The following is a 24,790-nucleotide window of genomic DNA, read 5'->3' as shown; positions in this document are numbered from 1 at the left end:
CATCATACTGCGTATGCTGCACCAGTTCGAACAGCACTTGGCATCACAGTGACGTAACGATCTATTAAAAGTCGATTACATCAAGAACAGCTCCGAGCCAGACACCCTGCAGTGTGCATTCCACTGACCCCAAAGCACCGCCTATTTCTACTTCAGTGGCGTCGAGCGAAAGCTCATTGGAGGGTGGAGTGCAGGTTATTTGCGTTTTCTGATGAAAGCTTGTCCTGCCTCGGTGTCAGTGACGGCTGTGTGTTAGAAACATGTCAGGTGAGTGTCTGCAATCAACCTGTCTGCGTGATGGACACACTGGACCTACACCTGGTGTAATGATCTGGAGTGCGACTTCATATACCGGTCGGACCAAAAATCTGGTGATCTCACCTGTTGTTCTGGCATTCATGAACAGCATTCCAAGGGCTGTTTTCCAAAAGTTTAACGCTCGCTCACATACCGCTGTTGGAACGGACCATGCTCTGCAGAACGTCGACTTTTTACGTTGGCCTTCTCGACCACCTCATCTGTCCCCATTCGAGCGCGTATAGGACATCATTAGACCACAACTCTAGCGTCACTCGCAACCAGTTTTAACAGCCGCTGTACTGACGGACCAAGTGCAACGGGCAGGGAATTCCAGCCCACAAACTGACATCCAGCACCTGTATCACACAACGCATGCAGTCTGCGTGCTTGCATTTTACAGTATGGTGCTTACACCGGTTATTAATCTACCAGTATTTTATTTTCGAATGGCTTTTCTCGGGCTTGCGTTAACCTGTGATACTACAACGTCAGTCACTTAAATACGTTATCTAGACGTATTCCCGAAATTCATTACTCTACAAGGATTATTCCTTGGTTCCGGGATTTTTCTTTCCATCAGTGTATTTGTATGGGTCACTGATGGAGGAGATTGGTAAAGGCAATGTTTTTTAAGTGCCGATCTTTGCAGTTAGTAGTGTGCGCCGCCAGAACGATTTATATGACTTCCTAAAAGAGTTATCTGTTCTTATCATGAATGCTTTGAAATACATAACTTTCTTGATATGCCCGGAGACTGTCGAAGAACACAATTTGTCTGCAGTTAATTGCACTTCAGTCTTGTTCGCAGTGCGGACCTTTGGGAGACATTATGGTCTCCCGAGGGACAGCTAAGTCAACACGTTGGCGTCATGTTTGAACTGAGATGCAGTTTCCAGAATGAAATTTTCACTCTGCAGCGGAGTGTGCGCTGATTTTGAAACTTCCTGGCGGTTGTTGTGGCCGTCGTCATGGTACTGCCGGAAACGGCGTAGATTCAGCCTGGATGGCTGCACCAGCGAAACTGCTGGCTGTACAGCGACTGTGGTGTCGGTTAGAGAGCAACGTTGTTCAGACAATGTCAGCCAGGACCAAGAGGAGCCGTTCACTGAGAGCCGATCACGAAAAAGGGAGCAGCTGTCCTCAAGAAAACGCAGCTCGCTTGTGCTCGGCGACGATGGCATATTCGGTCTTGCCGTCAGTCGGGGCAATACGTGCATTTGAGAGGGCGTGCAGCATGATCAGGCGGCGTCAGGAGAACCACGACGTCACGGTGGACGAGGCCGCAGAGTACAGTGGTTGGATACACAACGGATTTGTTAAGGGAGCAGTGGATACACCCAGAACATGGGACAGCCCATCACGAAGGCGATGTTACTGCGCCAGTTACGCGTGCTGTGGCAGCGCCTGTTGCACGCAGACCCGTCCCGCGCAATTTCTGCACTAACTTGTTCATCAGATCCTTTGGTAATCACGAAAACCGCACGTGCCCCCCACACCCCGTAGGACGTGACTGAATGGCGTCTGTTATTGCCTGCATTACTAGCAGGATCGCTTGACCTGCCAAGCGCCCATCTATTTGTTTATGTTTCAAATAAGTTAGAAACGCAAAGAAGAAAACTTTTTGAAATTTTGCTGCTATAATTTGAGTGCAGGTGTTTAAAAACCAAATTTGTAATAGTGAATTATATGTAAAATTGATTTTGTGTTTCATAGGATATCAGCAGGATTTCTAAGATGCTGAAAATGTTGGAAGATAATAGAATGGTTTGAAGGTCGCAACTGAATCGAAAGTAACAGCAGTATTGTCTGTTTCAACATGAAAAGCAGGAAAAATAAAGTAACAACAATGAAATAAGTACTTCTATATGTAGCAGGAAACGTGTATACGCTCTCACCATTTATAACGAAAGAAAGTACTCTGCAGATATGAAACTTGCAGTGACTCTTAAATGATAGTCATGAACATAAAGGGAAAAAGTTTTGGTTCTCTTATTTAATACAGTTAGTGTACATCTGATCTGTGTTTTGGCTTAAAGGGGTAAAACAGTCCACACATCCTGAACGTTGGTTCTAACACTAGCCACGGTCCTGTTGCCTCTGGTAAGCTCCAGCTGGTTTGCGACCTTGAAATAAGTTATCCAGTTTAACGTCGCCTCTATAGCATGGTATAACCTGACGTTTCTCACAATAGCAAATCATTGGCAGAGGAGAGACAAGCGATAAGTGAGGTCGGGTCAAACCTCAGACATTTGTCACGTGCCCACATTCCTTGCCTTCCCTTTCTGCAGAATCAAACACTGCAGGTAAAACTCGACCGTTCCTCTCGTCCACGCCTCGCAGCTTTCGAAGCTCCCAGTACAGATATCTCACTCTGCGGCCGCGACCAGAATGGACGCTCTCTCTGTGATGCGTAGAGCGCAAGGCGAATTACGTGACGTACTTGACTGTCCGTATTTAATCGGATACGTCCATTGGTGGACCTATATTAACTTGCTTACTGGTGTAAATGTAAAATCACTGTAATTAAGAGTCGCCAGTCTAGATTCGAACTGCGAGACGCGGTTAAACTTCTCACGACTCCAAAGTCCTAAATTAAAAGCAGTTAACTGTCTGAATACTCTTAGGAAAGATTCCGAGATCCGACCATTGCACTGAGGTGTGTCCACTGCTAAGAGCCCCGCTACCAGCATCTCCCGCCAATACTCGCCACAACAGCAAAACAGGAGCACAGTTCAAAGTGCACAAGGAAACAGTCGCGCAAAAGCGTGATACTCAAACTTTTATGGAACCAAATGAAATTTACCGGTATCAGTTAACCCCAGCGAAGAACGAAACTTTTATTCAGCACCACCTACAGGTGACTAATGAATATGACCTTCGGACACACTTTTGAGATTTTCGATCTCACCAGAGAGAAAGACAGGACCCAGTCTGACTTACGTGTTGTGAGACATCAGGGAAGTTATTAGTCGCATCATGATGCTGAAGTAACTTCTCATTCCGTTTCTGTCTACATGACGATTGCTGAAAATAAGTGGTCAAAGAGGTTTTTTCTCAAATACCAGTTTCAAGTCACTCTATTGAGCTGAAAGTATTGGCATATCATTCTTTATATCAGTAAAATGCAAATGCTAAGTTTTGTTAATTAACCTTAGGGCAAGACTGATGACGATATTTATTCAAATTAAACATCACAATCCGAAAAGCTTAGGGCAACACTAATGACGTTGTATCTCAGCAAAGTAGGCTGCCCTGACATACGAAACATAACGTGTTACTCTTAGACCTTGAAGGGCATAGCAAGCCAAAGATTATATTTCCACATAGTTTAATATGTCGAAAAACGACAGGTATAGAGTTTTTCAATTCAGCATTCATCATCATTTGGAGTCTACAATGAAAGTACTGTGCAAATTTTAAGATACGTTGAAAGTAAGAGTCAGATGACTAATGTCAACGAAACTTTGCACTTTACTGATATGAAGAACCCCGTGCGAGTATTGTCAGCTCAGTACAGTAATTTGACAATGCTGTTTGGAAAATACCAATATCATTGTCATTTTCAGCAATCATCTACACAGAAATGAGACGAGAAGCTAACTTTAGTGATATATGGGGCTAATGACAGGGTGGCTCCTGTCTTTCTCTCTAGTGAGAGCGAAAATCTCAAAAAGTGTGTCTGAAGTTCAGATTCACTAATCCTTACTAGCAAACTACTAGGACAGATACAGACACCACTGCTGCAGTTCTTTAATGATGAGTATAATTATAGTCCGGTCCGCGATCGGTTGCGGGTCGCGCACGTTGACCCACTGACGGAGACTGCACTGTTGCCGATTCCAAGCGGGAGTTGCGCCACGCACATGCGCCCCGTTTGCGCTTCAAGGACCCGAATATCCCGCAAACAATGCCTCTCGCTTGTTATGCAGAATTTATGATTTACCAACACCGTCAGCTATGACAAGTTACAACAAATGCAATAGAAGCTCAGTAAACAAGTCTCTACGATTACGTTCAATGCATTAGCTACGGCATTCACAGAAGAACGCTCGAAGCGCTCATTGGCGGTCGGAGAACGCGTGATGTGGGAGCACAGAGCAAGCCTGAAGTCCACCGCCATCGTTTGTGGCTCCCATTGTAGTGGAATATACTGTAGCTACTTGTTGGATAACGTCTTACCTTTATTTCTGATCGCATGAATCAGTTGACATCATGAGAAAATATAATCGGCTGCTCCTGTACTTCGTCTGCAAGAAAGTCTACGACAGCAGTTTAATGTCTTGAAAGGTACGTGCTAAGGTCTGACCAGGGTAGATCCAGAAAATATAAAGTCGGTAGTTGGCAACCGCAAGGTGGAATGAGTATAATATCTTTGAGTAGGAGGATCTTTGATGGTTAAGAGAGCCGGGCACACGCAGTAAAAACTCGGGAGTGGCTGCTAGGTGCCCGGAGGAAGCAGACGTGTGCGGACAGCTTTAAGGTAGGAGTCGCGGTCGCTGCGTAGTTACCCTAAGAAAACTTCAGCACGTAAATGATAGAAGGTATACCGGGTGATCAAAAACTCAGTACAAATTTGAAATATTAATAAATCACGGGATAATGTAGATAGACAAGTAAAAATTGACACTCAGGCTTGGATTTGCATGGGGTTTTATTAGAAGCACCCCTTATTGCTAGACGCTTGAAAGATCTCTTGTGCGCGTCTTTTGGTGATGATCGTGTGCTCAGCCGTCACTTTCGTCATGCTTGGCCTCTCAGCTCCCCAGACCTCAGTCAGTGCGATTATTGGCTTTGGGGTTACCTGAAGTCGCAAGTGTATCGTGATCGACCGACATCTCTAGGGATGCTGAAAGACAACATCAGACGCCAATGCCTCACCATAACTCCGGACATGCTTTACAGCGCTGTTCACAACATTATTCCTCGACTACAGGTATTGTTGAGGAATGATGGTGGACATATTGATCATTTCCTGTAAAGAACATCATCTTTGCTTTGTCTTCCTTTGTTATGCTAATTATTGCTATTCTGATCAGATGAAGCGCCATCTGTCGGACATTTTTTGAACTTTTGTATTATTTTTTTTTTGTTCTAATAAAACCCCATGTCATTCCAAGCATGTGCGTCAATTTGTACCTCTCTATATACATTATTCCGTGGTTTATTAAGTTTTCAAATTAATACTGACTTTTTGATCACCCAGTATAATGATTTCAAAATGGTTTTTGTTAGATGATGTTCAGAGTTAGGATCTGTATGTCGAAAGTTTGACACAGTAACGGGTTTGTAAATTATTTTGTAAGAGTGGTTCGTGCTACAAATATGATGGAAATGGATGTTTACTTAACGAAATTATTATCTTGACTCGAATAATGCCGGTCGTGCAATGGCATAAAATTTATTATTTGAAATAACTTTGCTCTGATAACTTTAGTTATACCAAAATCGATTTCAAACCATGAACTGCACATATATATATTGCATAGAGGTATCATTTTCTACGTTCTTTCATTGGTGGGTAACTGTACTACTCATTTTCATGTTGAATAGAAGCAAAGGACGTGGATTATGTTTCAGGCTGTTAGATTTAAACGCAGTGTTGATCTCAGTATGTATATTCTAACGCCCACAAAGTCGACAGACGGCCCCAGTCGCCTTCGATGCAGCGTGTAAGCGCCTCAGTGACGTCACGCCTGACTCTCCCGTGCGCCGGCAGGTGGCCGTGGCGTGGGACGCGGCGCTGTGCGTCGCGCTGCTGGCGGCCGCCGCCTGGCTGTCGACGTGGGCGCGGCTCGTCTGGATCGCCGCCCGGCTGCCGGGACCGCCCGCGCTGCCCTTCCTCGGCAACGCGCTGCTCCTCACCCAGCACGAAGGTCAGCCGCCGCGCTCTCACACCAGCTCTCTGGCCGTCCTCCTCCTCAACGACCTCTTTCCCCTCAGAATTGTTCCCGTCATCTCCTTATGGAACCTCCAGCACTCATCTTTCCTGCTGGATTATACAAGGTGTTACAAAAAGGTACGGCCAAACTTTCAGGAAACATTCCTCACACACAAATAAAGAAAAGGTGTTATGTGGAGATGTGTCTGGAAACGCTTACTCTCCATGTTAGAGCTCATTCTATTACTGCTCTTGAAATCACATTAATCATGGAATGGAAACACACAGCCACAGAACGTACCAGCCTGACTTCAAACACTTTGTTACAGCAAACGTTCAAAATGTCCTCCGTTAGCGAGGATACATGCATCCACCCTCCGTCGCATGGAATCCGTGATGCGCTGATGCAGCCCTGGACAATGGCGTATTGTATCACAGCCGCCCACAATACGAGCACGAAGAGTCTCTACATTTGGTACCGGGGTTGCGTAGACAAGATCTTTCAAATGCCCACATAAATGAAAGTCAAGACCGTTGAGCTCAGGAGAGCGTGGAGGCCATGGAATTGGTTCGCCTCTACCAATCCATCTGTCACTGAATCTGTTGTTGAGAAGCGTACGAAAACTTCGACTGAAATGTGCAGGCTCTCCATCGTGCATGAAGCACATGTTGTGCCGTACTTGTAAAGGCACATGTTCTAGCAGGACAGGTGGAGTATCCCGTATGAAATCATGATAACGTGCTCCGTTGAGCGTAGGTGGAATAACATGGGGCCCAATCGAGACATCACCAACAATGCCTGCCCAAATGTTCACAGAAAATCTGTGTTGATGGCGTGATTGCACAATTGCGTGCGAATTCTCGTTAGCCCACACATGTTGATTGTGAAAATTTACAATTTGATCACGTTGGAACGAAGCCTCATCCGTAAAGAGAACATTTGCACTTAAATGAGGATTGCCACATTGTTGGATGAACCATTCGCACAAGTGTACCCGTGGAGACCAATCAACTGCTGATAGTGCCTGCACACGCTGTACGTGGTACGGAAACAACTGGTTCTCCCGTAGCACTCTCCATACAGTGACGTGGTCAACGTTATCTTGTACAGCAGAAACTTCTCTGACGCTGACATAAGGGTTATCGTCAACTGCACAAAGAATTGCCTCGTCCATTGTACGTGTCCTCGTCGTTCTATGTCTTCCCCAGTCGCGAATCATAGGCTGGAATGTTCCGTGCTCCCTAAGACGCCGATCAATTGCTTCGAACGTCTTCCTGTCGGGACACCTTCGTTCTGAAAATCTGTCTCGATGCAAACATACCGCGCCACGGCTATTGCCCCGTGCTAATCCATACATAAAATGGGCTTCCGCCAACTCCGCATTTGTAAACATTGCACTGACTGCAAAACCACGTTCGTGATGAACACTAACCTGTTTATACTTCGTACTGATGTGCTTGATGCTAGTACTGTAGAGCAATGAGTCGCATGGCAACACAAGCACCGAAGTCAACATTACCTTCCTTCAATGGGCCAACTGGCGGTGAATCAAGGAAGTACAGTACAAACCGACGAAACTAAAATGAGGTCTAACATGGAAATTAAGCGTTTCCGCACACATGTCCACATAACATCTTTTCTTTATTTGTGTGTGAGGAATATTTCCTGAAAGTTGGGCCGTACCTTTTTGTAACACCCTGTATACTATTGCAACTTCAGTAATACTGTTGTTACTCATAGAGGAGATGGAGAAAAATATTGGAACACCTCGAAAAATTCACGCTTCGACAAAATGCAGACGCTAGCCTAGCCTGCAGGTTGCGCTGTTGTACACTACTGCCCATTAAAACTGCTACACCAGGAAGATGGCGTGCTACAGACGCGCAATTCAACCGACAGGAAGAAGATCTGTGATATGCAAATGATTAGCTTATCAGAGCATTCACACAAGGTAGGCGGCCGTCGCGACGCCTACAACGTGCTGACATGAGGAAAGTTTCCAACCGGTTTCTCACATACAAACAGCAGTTGACTGGCATTGCCTCGTGTAAGGAGGAGAAATGAGTACCATCACGTTTCCGACTTAGATAAAGGTTGGATTGTAGCTTATCGCGATTCCGGTTTATCGTATCGCGACAATGCTGCTGGCGTTGGTCGAGATCCAATGACTGTTAGCAGAATATGGAATCGCTGGGTTCAGGAGGGTAATACGGAACGCTGTGCTGGATCCCGACGGCCTCGTATCACTAGCAGTCGAGATGACAGGCATCTTATCCGCATGGCTGTATCGGATCGTGCAGCCGCGTCTCGATCCCAGAGTCAACAGATGTGGACGCTTGTAAGACAACAGCCATCTGCACGAACAGTTCGACGACGTTTGCAGCAGCACGGACTATCAGCTCGGAGACCATGGTTGCGGTTACCCTTGACGCTGCATCACAGACAGGTGCGCCTGCTATGGTGTACTCAACGACGAACCTAGGTGTACGTCATTGTGTAGGATAAATCCAGGTTCTGTTTACAGCATCATGATGGTCACATCCATGTTTGGCGACATCGCGGTGAACGCACATTAGAAGCATGTATTCCTCATCGCCATAGTGGCGTATCACCCTGCGTGATGGTATGGGGTGCCATTGGTTACACGTCTCGGTCAACTCTTGTTCGCGTTGACGGCACTTTGAACAGTGGAAGTTACATTTCAGATGTGTTATGACCCGTGGCTGTACCCTTCATTCGATCCGTGCGAAACCCTACATTTCAGCAGGATAATGCACGACCGCATGGCTCAGGTCCTGTACGGCCCTTTCTGGATACAGAAAATGTTCGACTGCTGCCCTGGCCAGCACATTCTCCAGATCTCTCACCAATAGAAAACGTCTGGTCAATGGTGGCCGAGCAATTGGCTCATGACAATTCGCCAGTCACTACTCTTTACTAACTATGGTTTCGTGTTGAAGCTGCACGGGCAACTGTAACTGTACACGCCATCCAATCTCCGTTTGACTCAATGCCCAGGCGTATCAAGGCCGTTATTAGGGCCAGAGGTGGTTGTTCTGGGTACTGATTTCTCAGGATCTATTCACCCAAATTACGTGAAAATGTAATCACATGCACGCCTTTTCGAACTTCAGGCTTAGTTTACGTGCAAGCGTGAAACGTGGCGGACGTTCGATGATGATTTGGGCAGCCATATCGTGGAATTTCATGGGCCCCATGGTTACTCTGTAAGGTCCACGTTACCGCCAAGGTTACGCGATCATTTTGGCTGATCAGCTACATCCGCACCTGGGAAACCCCCGCTGCCGAGTTGCAAGTCTTTCCAGTTGACTCCACACTGGACAACTTCCGTATCGATGGCGATGAAATGATCATGAGGACAGCACAATACCCACTCTCCGAGCTGAGAGGGTCTTCGACTCGGCCTGCAGTAGAACCAGAACCCGCTGCTTGGCAGTCAGAGGCGCTGACCACCCAGCTAAAGAGGCGGCCTATGGTGCAGTGTTTTCTCCCTAGCGGTCATGCTGTTTTCCAACATGACAGCGTCACTGATCACGCAGGTCGCATCGTCCGGGGCGTGAGGCGTGAGGATGAATTACCGGGTCTTCCCTCGCCGCCACAGTCACAAGAACTCAACCTCAATACCACTCACCCTTTCTGGTCTACTTTTGAGAGGGCGGTTCGCGATCACTATGCTACTCCATCATCGTTACCCAAACTGCCACAATTTTGCAGGAAGAACAGTACAGGATTCCCTTGAAAATTATAAAGGACTTATATTTAACCATTCCGAGAGGACTGGACGCTGTTTTGAATGACTAAATGGTTCAAATGGCTATGAGCACTATGCGACTTAACTTCTGAGGTCATCAGTCGCCTAGAACTTAGAATTAAACCTATCTAACCTAAGAACATCACACACATGCATGCCCGAGGCAGGATTCGAACCTGCGACCGTAGCGGTCGCTCGGTTCCAGACTGTAGCGCTTAGAACCGCTCGGCCACTCCGGCCGGCATGTTTTGAATGCCAACGGGTTTCCCGCACCGTATTAAGAGTGATAAAGTGTTCTATTTTTGGTGTTTCCACATTTTTTCCACTCCCTGAACGTTGCACATGGTCATTCCCGTAGAGTCTGTATTCTTCAATTATAAGTTACTTGCCCAATGTCGATGTTTGTACAAATAAAACACTTTCTGAGTCAGTCACTTGTTTGTTTTGCCACTATGCCTTTTGGTGGTTCACAGCATCATCATCAGGTGGAGGATCGTTTATTTAAACGGTTGGTGGTAGTAAAGAATACAGACGTCTTTTGACAGTCGCAGAACAAGGCAGTGTAGGTTATGTCGTGTCCCTCAAAAGACGCAAAATAACCTATACTGCCTTGGTCTGCGAATGTTAAAAGACGTCTGTATTCTTCACCACCAGCAGCCATGTAAATAAACAGTCTTCCACCTGATGATGATGCTGTGAACCTCCAAAAGGCGTAGTGGCAAAACAAACAAGTGACTGTCGCAGAGACTGACTTATTTGTATTGATCAACAGTCGCAGCCCTCATAATGCCTTTCGTTACGGACGAAATATTCATCGATGTTTGTTTTATGGCACAATAATGATGAGAAATGTGTTCGTCGCCAGGGTGACTATGTTGAGAAATAAATACGTAGACAAGAACAATAAAGACGTAGAATGTTAACATCATTTGTTTTATTTAAAAATGTCCAAGGCATTTCACATACAAAATTCAGAGACATTACTTTTCAGCACGCTCATGTACATACCCAAAATTGCACATTAGAGTGAGGAGCATCGGACAGATTTGCGCAGTGCGATTCCAGGACACTACTTCAGTCTGTGTATAGCATGAGGTTCGCTTCACTGTAATGACCTGATGGATCACTTCAGTGACTACGTGAGGCTGTTAACTGAAAATATAGTTATGCAGAGGAACCCCGCATCGCCAGAAAATAACACTGAAGACGTGAAGAGGGTTGACCCTTGGTGCAGGGGCTGTCAGTTGATTCTTAGCATATACACATGAAGCGCTTGACGCGTAAATTGGGAGAACGACCGATTATTATTTGTGTACTGACAACAGACACAAAAAACTAGCCATAAGGAAGGCAGACACCAGACTACAATTCACTTGAAGTGTCCTAAGCCAATGTAAAGTATTCCACGTCAGTCTGGAATTCTTACCGGATAACTTTATTGGAGGAAACGAACGTAATCTGAAGTAAAGCGTTACGGCACGGTTGTGTTCAGTAAACTCAAGGGCCTCATGTAAATACTACACTCCTGGAAATTGAAATAAGAACACCGTGAATTCATTGTCCCAGGAAGGGGAAACTTTATTGACACATTCCTGGGGTCAGATACATCACATGATCACACTGACAGAACCACAGGCACATAGACACAGGCAACAGAGCATGCACAATGTCGGCACTAGTACAGTGTATATCCACCTTTCGCAGCAATGCAGGCTGCTATTCTCCCATGGAGACGATCGTAGAGATGCTGGATGTAGTCCTGTGGAACGGCTTGCCATGCCATTTCCACCTGGCGCCTCAGTTGGACCAGCGTTCGTGCTGGACGTGCAGACCGCGTGAGACGACGCTTCATCCAGTCCCAAACATGCTCAATGGGGGAAAGATCCGGAGATCTTGCTGGCCAGGGTAGTTGAATTACACCTTCTAGAGCACGTTGGGTGGCACGGGATACATGCGGACGTGCATTGTCCTGTTGGAACAGCAAGTTCCCTTGCCGGTCTAGGAATGGTAGAACGATGGGTTCGATGACGGTTTGGATGTGCCGTGCTCTATTCACTGTCCCCTCGACGATCACCAGAGGTGTACGGCCAGTGTAGGAGATCGCTCCCCACACCATGATGCCGGGTGTTGGCCCTGTGTGCCTCGGTCGTATGCAGTCCTGATTGTGGCGCTCACCTGCACGGCGCCAAACACGCATACGACCATCATTGGCACCAAGGCAGAAGCGACTCTCATCGCTGAAGACGACAGGTCTCCATTCGTCCCTCCATTCACGCCTGTCGCGACACCACTGGAGGCGGGCTGCACGATGTTGGGGCGTGAGCGGAAGACGGCCTAACGGTGTGCGGGACCGTAGCCCAGCTTCATGGAGACGGTTGCGAATGGTCCTCGCCGATACCCCAGGAGCAACAGTGTCCCTAATTTGCTGGGAAGTGGCGGTGCGGTCCCCTACAGCACTGCGTAGGATCCTACGGTCTTGGCGTGCATCCGTGCGTCGCTGCGGTCCGGTCCCAGGTCGACGGGCACGTGCACCTTCCGCCGACCACTGGCGACAACATCGATGTACTGTGGAGACCTCACGCCCCACGTGTTGAGCAATTCTGCGGTACGTCCACCCGGCCTCCCGCATGCCCACTATACGCCCTCGCTCAAAGTCCGTCAACTGCACATACGGTTCACGTCCACGCTGTCGCGGCATGCTACCCGTGTTAAAGACTGCGATGGAGCTCCGTATGCCACGGCAAACTGGCTGACACTGACGGCGGCGGTGCACAAATGCTGCGCAGCTAGCGCCATTCGACGGCCAGCACCGCGGTTCCTGGTGTGTGCGCTTTGCCGTGCGTGTGATCATTGCTTGTACAGCCCTCTCACAGTGTCCGGAGCAAGTATGGTGGGTCTGACACACCGGTGTCAATGTGTTCTTTTTTCCATTTCCAGGAGTGTAGTACTGCTTCAGCGGCTGTCCGCCATAAGAGGGATGTTGTGCAGCGCAGAAGGATTTACTGTGAAAATTCCAAGACCGTACGTTTCAAGGAGAGCCAAGCAATATGTTTCTTCCGCCCACAAACTTATTGCAAAGTGAATATCGGCACCAATTCTTACCATCATTTGTGAATGAAACAGAAAATGGCGAGCCGATGATGGTACACAAAGTACCCACTGCTACTTGCTTGGAACTTTTTTGCGGAGTGTAGATGTAGATGGTAAACACATCTCAAAATGAGCCGGAATACCACGCTATATCTTCCTTAGCACTGTAGAATTTTTCGCAAGTTTTTCGTAAGTACAGGAAAAGCAGAGTTTCCTATGCTTTCTTTGTAATTAAAACTCTGTTCTTAGCACAGTAGAAACTTTGTGTAATGGATATAAAGCGATAGATGGAGGAAAACAGAAGTTCTGCGGTGTCATGACGAAGGAAATCGTTAAGAAAATTACTCAATGCGTGACTAGGTTACAAATATAGATAGTCGTTCGCAGGTGGATGACGTAATGAAATACTTCACAGGTGCGACATGTAGCCAAAGTTTCTCTTCGCAATTCCACCTCGATCATTATTTTCTTCTGGGGGTAACTTACATATATTTACTGTTTCTGGGAGTAATCTCGTGTGACCAGTGAATTACCTTCCGTCCCGTTCGCCAACTGACACGTGATGGGATTATGTATGATGTTCAGTACATGTGTGACAACAATATTCCTGAAGAATCGTCGTATAGGCACTCCAGGCTACTGCTCACACGTGCAGAATCCTTCATTCATTGAAAAGTACGAATTACACAACTACGTACAACTTGACATCGGTACCATATTCACGACACACCTTTCGTATTTTGCTCTTTGCAGATGCTTCCAAAAGAATTTCCTAAGACATTTATCACGCAAATGAATATTTTACCAGTGTGAATACATCTCGAACATAGTACCGTACGCAGAGTGTGTGTCATTTATTCTTCAACTCGGTTGCCAGAAAATATTGTGTCCTTTAACTCAGTTTTTATTGTTTGTTGCGAGCTGTCGACACTCTTGCTTGTGTGTTTTCTTTTTATTTCATCTTAACATTAAAGAGCAGCATACTTGAGAGCGTAGGATAATTCTGAAGCATTTTAAAATATGTTTCAGTGATTACATAGAACAGAGAAAGCATGGTGGTACTGCGTGTAACGCAGAGCCATTGCGATGGAAATCTGTAATTTACTTTCGTTTGCGAGAGTCATATACGTAAAGAGCTTAACTCGGATTGTAACTACAGGCTCTCAACAGTTCGACCACAGCATATAAAAATGAATGGTGCCCCACTGACGTAACCCCGCAAAGACAAAAAACTGCGCCACAAGTTGCGTAACACATTAAGTAGTGGCTTGCTGAGAGTGGTGGATGTAAAAGGAAAGACTACGAAGATCCCAGCCCGCTTGGCGCCCACTTTCACCGCTTTTTCTACACAGTTGCCCCCAATAAATATTATTCATATCACTGTTGCATAAGCCCACGCGGAATATTGAGTTTACACTGCATAAAACTGAAAAGTTTCATTATTTCACTTGTTGCACTCAACTATCTACATTAAGTATCTACAAAGCTCTGCAACTAGTGCAGTTTGTGTATTGTTCTTCCTCTTATTTAGTAAAGGCAGCTGAACGCTTCTTCACGTGCGAAATTATAAAACTGCGGACAACAATAACGGACGCATTTGTCTCGGGCTGTTGCGTGTCACATGGAGTTTTCACAATACAGGTTTATAAGGCCAAATGATGGTGACTGCAAAAAGCTGAGTATCATCATCATAATACGTGTTGTGCGACCACTGGCGTGTAGCTTTCCAGCACGCACGTCTTGCAACACGGTTGTCAAGCACCTGTGATGGGGCTGACACAGCTTGAGGACGCTCTTGAGAACAAAGGGAAAAGAGCTGTTTAGCAGTTGAACAACAGTTCGTAATGACTGACAATTTTATACACTGAAACACAAACTTATTTCAGCGGGAAATTTGTGGAACCTGAGAACGAAGATATTAAAAATTTACACTGTTGAGATGTAACCTGTGCCTTCACTGTGAGATGAAAATGAGTAGGTAATACATTGTAGCGTTTCCAGCCGAAACAGTCCTGTCATTTTGAGTGTCTGTCCACCTTCAAAAAGGAAAACAGTACCCAGGACAAGACGAGTGTAAGCCTCAACTGTTCCTTAACACGACATTCGTTTCATTATAACTGCACCTCGTAACAATTGACAAAGTCCTGCGATTCCATCGTACAGGCTATAAGAAATCTGTCACTAGCAAGAGCTTTATGGTGACAAAGGAAATACCCTCAAACAGCTGCAAGTCCTCGATGAGGGCTGGTGATACACGGCAACAAAATTTCACGCGAAACTAACAGCACTTCTACAGACTAGGAGAAGATGATTCTTGAGCTTTGATCTGGAGCTCGATGGTATCACACACTTTTAAAAACAATTCAAAAGCCAAGATCGCGTAAAAAATTAATTCATTTAAGACAACCTGTTTCAACGGTCTTTGCTGTCATCTTCAGGTCTTTAACATCTTTTCGTTGTACAACATGTTCATTTTACGCTACACCTTACGTACAAGACGTCAGTGTACAAAACTCTTGTGCGTGAACATGACAGCAAAGACCGTTGAAACCGATTGTGTTAAATAAAGGAATTTTTTATGCGATCTTCGTTTTTAATGGTTTTTAACAATTACTGCAGATCGCCCTTCAATACTCTAAAAATAAGAAAATTCAGGCATCACATATGTAACAGACAGGTCTGAAATTACACAAATTTGAAAGAGAGGTTGATATAATAGTCACGTTCCTCAAAGATTAGCATTATTCGGGACTTGTGGCGTCGTTTGCTGTTGCAGCTATGTGAGATTAAAGATATGAGTCTGTAAACCCTCTGGGACTAGTATATTTTTCAGCCCTTGGGAGATATTTGGCGTTGCTCCGTCACCACTCGTGAGAAGATTAATAAATAAAAAAGTTGGGGTACGATCGTTACACAACACAACTTTAACTCAAATGGCAACGGGATGGTTGATGCCTATCGATCATAGCATGAATACCTGCCACTGTGTCACTCCTTCCTGGAATTCTACAGACAGATTATGGTCTTCTTGACCATTCAGCATCGAAGCTTGCAACTTACAGCACGTGTTTCAGTAGCGGCTTGTATGAATGTCTTAGGGACTGAGAGAAAGGCTACAGGCAACAGAACTGCTGCAATTGAATCCAGAACCCGTATATTGACCTCTGACATATCCGTACCGTCGAGGGAGCTCTCACAATGCGGGAAAGGCCATGAATTCGCAATTCTGTAATACTACTGGCACCAGGGAGCTATCCACGGGAAAAGAATATATAAAACACACAAGAAAACGCTGGTGGGAGCTCGTTCCAGCTCCTAGGGAAAATTACTAGACGTGTCGAGAGAGAGCAATTCGGAAGGAAATAAGCAAACAGTTAATGAGCAACACAGACTAAAATGAGAGTGCGTTGCTTACCACAGAAGCTTCGGCGAGCGCGTGTTGCTATCGCGTGTTGCTATTTTGAGTTTCTCGTACGTGTCTGATTTCAAGGTGATGAAGTGTAGCACATGTTGCAACTAAAATGGCACTAGACTTGCATGTCAATCTTCACTATGTTCAGAAACCAACCGACTGTGACTAGTTGGAGCGATCTGGAATGGACAAAGAGATTTATATCTTTGCTTTGATGCAGAGATTGTATCTGTTGACTTATTGTAAACTCTTTGGAACAGTTCTGTAACCATAGAGTGTTATAATAGAATCACCATCTACCACTGACATCACGAAAGTAATGCCGAATCGCGGGACTTTTACGCGATTTATGCTGTGATATCACAAGTTCTGCGTGCACTTCACGAAGCAATACCAGGAGGGCTCACTGCGTCACGTTAGGCAACAAGCTCTGTCGATGACGACCGACTGCACAGACAGCCAAGTCTAATTGCATATTCATGCCACATTTTCTGCAGTTTCCACTTGTGCACGCAGTTTAATTTATTAAGTGCACTATATTCCCAGTGAAGCTGTTCTGTCGACGCTTTAATGTATTATCAGACTCAGGTCCTTTTACTACACCTATCGCTTGTTCACGACAGTTGCTGCCATCTGTTAGTTGTTTGTTAAACTATGTACTATCTTGCTTCACTCAGAAAACCGCAAATCGCCTCACGGTGTCGGAGCAGAAAACGTCTATTGCCATAATCAGTTAATGCGCCTGATTATGGTACGGGCGAGAGAATTAGCTAATACTGCACGCATTTTGAACGAGGTACACCACTTTAATGGCGCAGTCCCCATTGAAGATGAGGAACATTCCAAAGATCGATTGCAGGAATTAATGACAGAACTCACTATCTTTTTGATGATGCTGATTACGCTGTTGACGCGTTCAAATGTGACTGATATACAGACACAGATAGGTGAGCTCTTTAGGCACGTCGTGGGAAATATCCTACGACAACCACCCTTCTTCTCCTTATTCTTCTGCATTTCGAGGCTTAGTCAATACGCCTCTTCCGACTTCACATAGTTAGACCCGTCTCTTTCTCGTCCGTCCTACATCTTTTCTGCCTCATCAGTTGTATTTGTTAACAACGTCAGGAATTGTGTTTCCATCGATTGGCTTGAGGTGTTGTCTCCATTCTCATTTAAATTATAAATTCCGAATTCAGCCCGATAGTATCTTTTTTACATGGTTCCTCCCTGAACAAAATTTGACAGTTCGTAAAAATCTCATTTCTGCCAAATCTATGCTATTTTTATCTTTCTCCCATCTAGGATTTGCTGCCATAAAGTAGGACGTGCGTTGCCATTATTTTATACAGTTTCAATTTTTTCGGTTTTGTAACTTTATTTGTGTTTGTTTTGGCTATAATTTCACATATATGTTGAAATTTGTTGATTTTCTTTTCAATGACTTTTTTCTATATCCGTACTTAAATTACTGCAAAACTGAAAATGGAGACTTGCTCAAAGTACATTGTTTTCGATAACAATCTTAGATCGAACTGGGAATTTCTCACAGTGGGGCTTAACTTTTCATTTACTAGCAGATATTTATAAATTGTAACCTTTTCCTCCCAACTCATATAATTTACACACAGAGTGTTGTAAGCCTACCTCTCTATTTTGTAACCATCTGAATACAGCATAACATTTCCGTTGTATACTTTCATGGATTTCCTTCTTCCAGTTTCTTCAGAGGTCTTCAACACAGATGTTAAACGGAGTCGGCGACATGCTGTCCTCCCCGTCTGACACCTAGATTTACCGTTATGTTACCCGTTTTGGAATTGCCTGTTTTTATGATTATTTTGGTATCTTCATACATGCTTTCGATTACCTGTATGAGATGCATAGGTATCTTCTCTTGTTCATCATTGTCCACAGTCTACTTCTAATGACTTCTTTGGCTCCGAGGCGCCTGGACACTTCCCTTGTTGAGAGCCCTTCCTGGCACAAAGTAACAATGCGACGCGATCGAGCCGCGGTATTGACCGTCTAGGCATGGTTGAACTACAGACAACACGAGCCGTGTACCTCCTTCCTGATGGAATGATTGGAACTGATCGGCTGTCGGACCCCCTCCGTGTAATAGGCGCTGCTCATGGCATAGTTGTTTACATCTTTGGACGGGTTTAGTGACATCTCTGAACAGTCAAAGGTACTGTGTCTGTGATAAAAAATACACAGTCAACGTCTATCTTCAGGAGATGTGGAAACCGGGGTGATGCAAAACTTTTTTTGTAGTGTGTACCTTGTACACTTCTTCTGAAGAAGCTAATTTCCATTTATTAAATTTCTCCCAATTTCCTGTTAAAGTCATTGTTCCAGCTAAGAGAAAATGGCCTGAATATACGAGGAACATTTCAAAATTTCTGCAGACTGTAATAGAGAACCGAAGAAAATAATTTATTCAGCAATATACGTTTACAGCCCTTCACAATAATCTCCATTCTTACTTATGGCAGCTTTCTAAAGTACTGTTTAACTTCTGTATTCCGGAGGGGGCACCTTCATTGTTGATCTGATTACTCGGGTCTTTCCACTAGAAGCTTCTTCAGTTGCGTCGAAGCTTTTCCACTGAGCTATTCCTCCAATTTGGAAAACAAATCAGTCTGGTGGGATCGTATCAGGACTGTATCCCGCTATTTGTCGAGCGTTCCTCTCACTGATGGGGCAAAATGCGGTCTTGCAGTATCGTGGAAAATGAGGACACCAGCTGCAAACACGTCAGGCCTTCTTTGACGAATTTTCGGCGCAAAACACTTTGCAGAAACAGTTTCTAGTACGCGCCTGTTACAAATGTCCCTTGGGGCACTCTATTTGTAACTGTAACTTCATTCATGTCATACGCAAAGATCATTATTTCAGCTTTGATTGTTGGTGGAATTTTTTCGGACGTGGAGAGTCTGAACTTTTCCATTCTGATGACCGAGACTTCAGTTGTCACCCCAAAAAACTCGTATCCAGGTTTAATAAAGTGCAACAATCATTTTCTGAACTGTTCTCCTTCTGTTCGATGAAGTTGAAGCAATTCTTCGGCCATTATTTTCCGATCCGCTTTCTGCTCTTCGCTCAGACCCATATGGCAGCATCTTCTATCAATTTTAATTTTTCAGTTATTCTCACTGAAGTCAGAGTTATTCTGGTTTCATTTGCTATTTCCTCACATATTTTCCGTAGATTCTCTCTTGAAATGTCATTAACAATAGCCAGGGAGTGTCGTCTGTTGCAGTCGACGGCGTTCCACTTCTTGTGTTCCTCTCAGTGCTTACCAGACCAGCATGGCGCTGCCCCACGGACCACTACGTATTCCCACGCACCTCTCTCAAAGCGTTGTTAATTTCCTTTAGATTGTTTCCACGTGGGGATTGGATTTTGGTGCAGGAACGCTGGTCGCTGTAATTCGGATCGAGTGGGATTCAACTTGCATTTTAAACCTGAAATACTCATGAGACAGCCACGCGAACCAGCAAACTCTTATACGTCACACCTCAAGTCGCGCTCACAGCTGACACGAATTTCAACCACCGTTAACAGTCGCGCATTTGCAGAGTGCAGGACATTGAAATTACCCTCGTATCTCTTTTCCTCTATACACTATCATATCTCGCATTTGCCTTCTCATTTTTGATTGCTCTCCACGTATATTTAATGAACGTCTTTTTTTCCTAAAACAAGAATTACATATTTTCAGTTGATTGTACGTGGAGAACTGTCCTCGCTCCTGGTCGTTATCATTAATGCTCTGTTCTCCGAAAGCACCAGTACTTCTGGCACTGGTTGACTACCTGTTCTTGCGTTTAGGTCGACAGTGTCTGTCTTATTTAGCTTATTTAATTCCTTTTGGAGTTTGTCATAAAATGACTGCGTCTCTTCTTTCCTTTTTTTCTTGTGCATTTACTCCAGTTACAGTAAGATAACCTCTGTCTATTCTGAATTTGTTTGAGTTAATCCTCTCACCTATATAACTATAGTCGACTATTATATTATTCGCTATTCAAAAACACATGTTTTTGCGTTTCTGCTGAGACTTGATTGTATCTCTGTGATCTCTGACACATATTAAGAAACGAAGATAATACTTGCAGCACGCTATGGCGATGCAAACAGAATTATACGAGCTCATCTGGATTACTTGGTATCCGTTAATCGCAGTCACTTTCCAAAACCACAATTACTGAATTGTACATTTATCGATTGCAGTCGCCGCATCCAAGCTCTGCGCGCAGTCGTTGCAGATGTAAATGCTTATAGTTGTGTAATAGCGCCAAAAATTCTCAAACTTTTACTGACGATATCTACCGACGATGGCTTATTGATGTGAAGCACGCCGGTCCTTCAGAAGGGGACATATTTCAGTTGATGGAATTTGTGGAAACGGAAATAAACGCAGCACATACTATTCAGAAGGTCCTCTGTGACAACAAAACCCCGGCTTTCATTCTCACGGTAGCAGCCATTCATATCTGTGTTAATCAGAAACAAGCATAATTTTAAAAATTACGGCCCGTTTTGGACTTTTTGCGAAGAACGTGGCCACTGAGTACAAGAATGAAATAAGATTATTGACGTCATTGAACGAAAACAGAAACTGTGACAAGTACTAATCTACGTTTTCTGCGTTTAAAGAGAAGACATAAAGTGTCAAACTGCAGGAATAAGGATAGGGAATTTTGTGGTAACTGTAAAAAACCGCGTCACAAATGGAAATGCGTCCAAGTTTCGACGTTGAAGATCTCAGCAGCATAGAGCTACGTCGCTTCTCTTAATAGAACAGACACAAGCAAGCTTCACATCCTTGCAAACACGTGAGGTGCGCATCATAGGAGCAACAGGACTAGGTAAACCTAGGTAGCAATGAACGCCAAGCGTCCTTCGTAGCAAAGTCAGTAATAGAAGATCTGAAACTACCTGCGTCCGACCAACGACAACTTAGTTTTTGGACATTGAATCACATGTTAGCTCCACACCATGTTGCAGCCTTGTCAATCTCGAAATTAGAGGACTTTGAAGTAATTCTGGGATATCCATCAAATTGTATGAAAGTGACCACTTCTTAATACCTCACCTCAGATTTCCAAAAATATTAAGAATACGGCACATGTTCGTACAGTACAGTAGGCTGATTCCAAGAAGAAGCTCAGTTGAGTTTTTAATTGATAGGGATCGTTACTGGAAGACTGTCCCGATAGCCTACCGTCTCCCATTGTAAATCCTTTGTTCTGATTCCCAACATCTTTGGTAGGGTTATCAGTGGGAGCACATATCCCGTCTGTGTTAATTTATCTGTTGTTAACGTTGTACTTGAGACTCTCGTGCATACAGACGACGAACTGAGACTATTTCCGGACTGAGAGACCACTGACATAACTGCGCATCATGACACAGTAATTAACAAAATAGATTCTGTCCTCGTTCAAGAATTTCAGGCATCTTATCTTGTGCCTGATCATCGAAGAGTCTCCCGTCTTCCTTACAAGGTAAACTCCTCATCGCATCGCTTCAGGTTTAGTGATAAGATAATCCAGTGGATAGCCCACCAAAAACTGAATACAGGTCAAGCATGAAAACAGGAAAAAGGTGTAGTGAACTGCGAAAAAAAGCAAAATAGAAACAGTGAACGGTCCAAGCTCAAAATGTGCTACATAGAGCGCATTTTAACAGTCACGGCGTCGCGGTTGTGCGGTCACGGTGTTGGACTGCATCCGTGTTTCAATCTCCCTCGTGCACCAATTCTTTCTTTCCCAAAAAATATAAACTTTCCGTCCGGTCACGGACGTGTCTGTTCGTCTTCTATTGTCTTAGCAACCGTCATACAATACATTGGCTATGAAATATGAGTGACGTGGTGAGACTATATTATCGTCACAAGTAAATGTGATGAATACTGAGAGCAGGTGAGATGCCGCACAGACCTCTCACAGAAATGAAAACAACAAATAAACGGGTGTGAACTATGTGACAACAAAGGAATTCAAGAGTCAAAACTTTCAAAACAGAACGCAAGAGTCATAACATTGGCACTTGTGAAGAGTGATTAGGAGGGCGACACAGAAACAAATTTGAATATAGCGAACAGCCACGTCAATGACCGGACGGACATTTCGTAATTTTGTCGGAAAGAATGGCTCCCCCTTCGCAATCCAACACCGTAGCCACATCACCGCGACGCCACAGATATTCAAATACGCTCGATGTTGCACATCTTGAGCTTGGACCATTCAATGTCTCTACTTTGCTTCTTTTTTCACTGTCCAGTGCACCTTCTTCCTGTTTTCATGCTTGACCTGTGTTCAGTTTTTGACGGGCTACGTACTGGGTCATCTTACCACTGAATCTGGAGCCGATGGGATGTGGAACTTCCCATGTGAGAAAGAAAATATAATTTAATATTTTACTAAGAGACTGAACGCAGCAAGTAGATGTAGGGGTTAACGTAAAAACCTTCTTAGCAACAACTCCTCAAAGGACATACACCACTGCTTTATGTTGTCTTATATTTCAAAGAGCAATGCAGGACGCTCTGTTCCCGAAGGCCCAAGTGACACCATGTTTTACCTTCCGCATCGCACAACTAAGAAGTAGAAAGCAGCTAAAAGACCAACGTGCCCTCTCTCAACGAGTTACGAGAGGAAACAGATCTTTTGCCAGCAATACTTGCTGTTTTATTATGGCTCCCATTATATATCGCGGCTGTTATTAGCGATATTCCGCAAGCATTTCTGTAACTCATCTTACACGAAGGCGATGGGGATTTGGCAGTATTTTTACGGTACAATGGTTTTGAAGATGGTCAGCAGAACTACCATACCACGAACGAGGTAACGACTTACTGTTTCCGTTCAGCTTGGCGGGTAGTCCATTCTTGCTTTCAGCAACACTGAAGGAACACACTTCTAGAATAACATCTACTAGCCAACAATGTTTCAGTGCTTTACTTCGCGTTTGGCGAGGGGCGCAAGAGAAATACGGGCGCCTCACCGAACTTGTGACGTCACACTAGTCGCCTTCTCCGCCATACATCGCGAACGATCGGCTCAGAAATTACGATGTCAGTGAAAAGGTACCCACTAAAGGTTTTGACTTGGCCGTGTGCTATCAAGAGCTTGCATGTATTTAAACGCGCTGTTAAGAATTATTAAACTTGTCTGAAATACTTACTGGCTACCAGCCGACGCTGGCCGCTCCTGTACTGTCACGTGTCTTGACGCAGGACGCCGCAGCAGCCGTAAGTTTCGTTGACGACGGGTTGACGCACGTAGCGACAATAAAACTCTCCGCTTCGTGTTATGAACTAATGGTCCTCGTGAAATTATGAAGCTTTCAATTGTCGAAATGGCTCATATCGTGCATTGCAGTATGTTATGTTGAGCCAGGCGGAGAACCAAAGCTTCATTTAAAGTCATAAGCATTTTGCTATACACAACCTGTTTGTTGTTATACTGCATACCCACGTCTAAAGACACTTTAGATTCCACAAATTTTCATGCGATTACGGCAGTGGTTCTTGCCTTGCGTGCAGCAGGCAATACTGTAAATGTTGAAGAGAAATGGTAAGAAAGTGGAAGAGGAAGGACACGTCATCACGAAGAAAGGCAGGTCCATGGAGCGACACTGAACATACGAAACAGATTTTTAAGCCAACAATTATATTGCCAGAATGTCCTGTCTGGTGGACAGTGATGCGTTGCCGAATTTCGCTTGCTCTGCCACAAATGCGTAAGACAGAGAATGTGTGCATTTTAATTAACTTTCACACGGAAACAGCAAAATGTAGTAGGTCCAAAGTAAAGTGGCTTGACTGGATCCGTGCCGCCACATATAAAAAGTAGAAATCTGAGTTTCGCATGGTTAACCTCCAGAAAAACGCGACGAAATATGCGTTTTATTTCACCCAAAAACCCTGTGGATTTATTGTTGAGTTAGGTGACATTGAGATTTACGCTGAATATTTGCTAACAGATGGCTGAAGAAATTAGCTGTCGCAGTACTTGCGTAACAAAAGGTCCAGTTCCTGTTTCGACTCGCCGTCAGTCTGCCGACAGTGTTATTGTGTCAAGGTCACTCCTCGTAGTCTCTGTATTCGAACTCGATCACAACCCAGCGAACCAGTTACGGCAACAGGTTTCCCAACATAAGAAGACGGCTCATACGAGTAACAAGTGTAAACGTAAGTCTGCAGGCTTTCGTGGCCGTTGTCACTGAATTAAAAATCTTCTGAGTTATTAGGCCGCGTCACATTTCTTCTAAAATGTTTGACGTTTCAACCCCTCTGCTGGGATCTTCCTCAGGGTCTTTTTGGGT

At 44.6% G+C, this 24,790-nt stretch overlaps 1 protein-coding gene across 1 annotated transcript in view; it reads left to right on the top strand.

The window, feature by feature from the left end:
- The window catches only part of LOC126266822 (probable cytochrome P450 4aa1), a 221,698-nt gene that overhangs the window by 76,439 nt on the left and 120,469 nt on the right, over positions 1 to 24,790 (top strand). The window contains exon 2 of the mRNA XM_049971373.1: positions 6,017 to 6,173. Coding sequence (XP_049827330.1) covers positions 6,017 to 6,173 — 157 coding nt within the window. The remainder of the gene's footprint in view (positions 1 to 6,016; positions 6,174 to 24,790) is intronic.

The sequence above is a fragment of the Schistocerca gregaria genome, chromosome 4 (assembly GCF_023897955.1).
Source record: "Schistocerca gregaria isolate iqSchGreg1 chromosome 4, iqSchGreg1.2, whole genome shotgun sequence".
In the NCBI taxonomy this organism is placed as follows: domain Eukaryota; kingdom Metazoa; phylum Arthropoda; class Insecta; order Orthoptera; family Acrididae; genus Schistocerca; species Schistocerca gregaria.
Note: the sequence above shows the minus strand (reverse complement) of the source record. Positions and strands in the feature narration are given on the sequence as shown.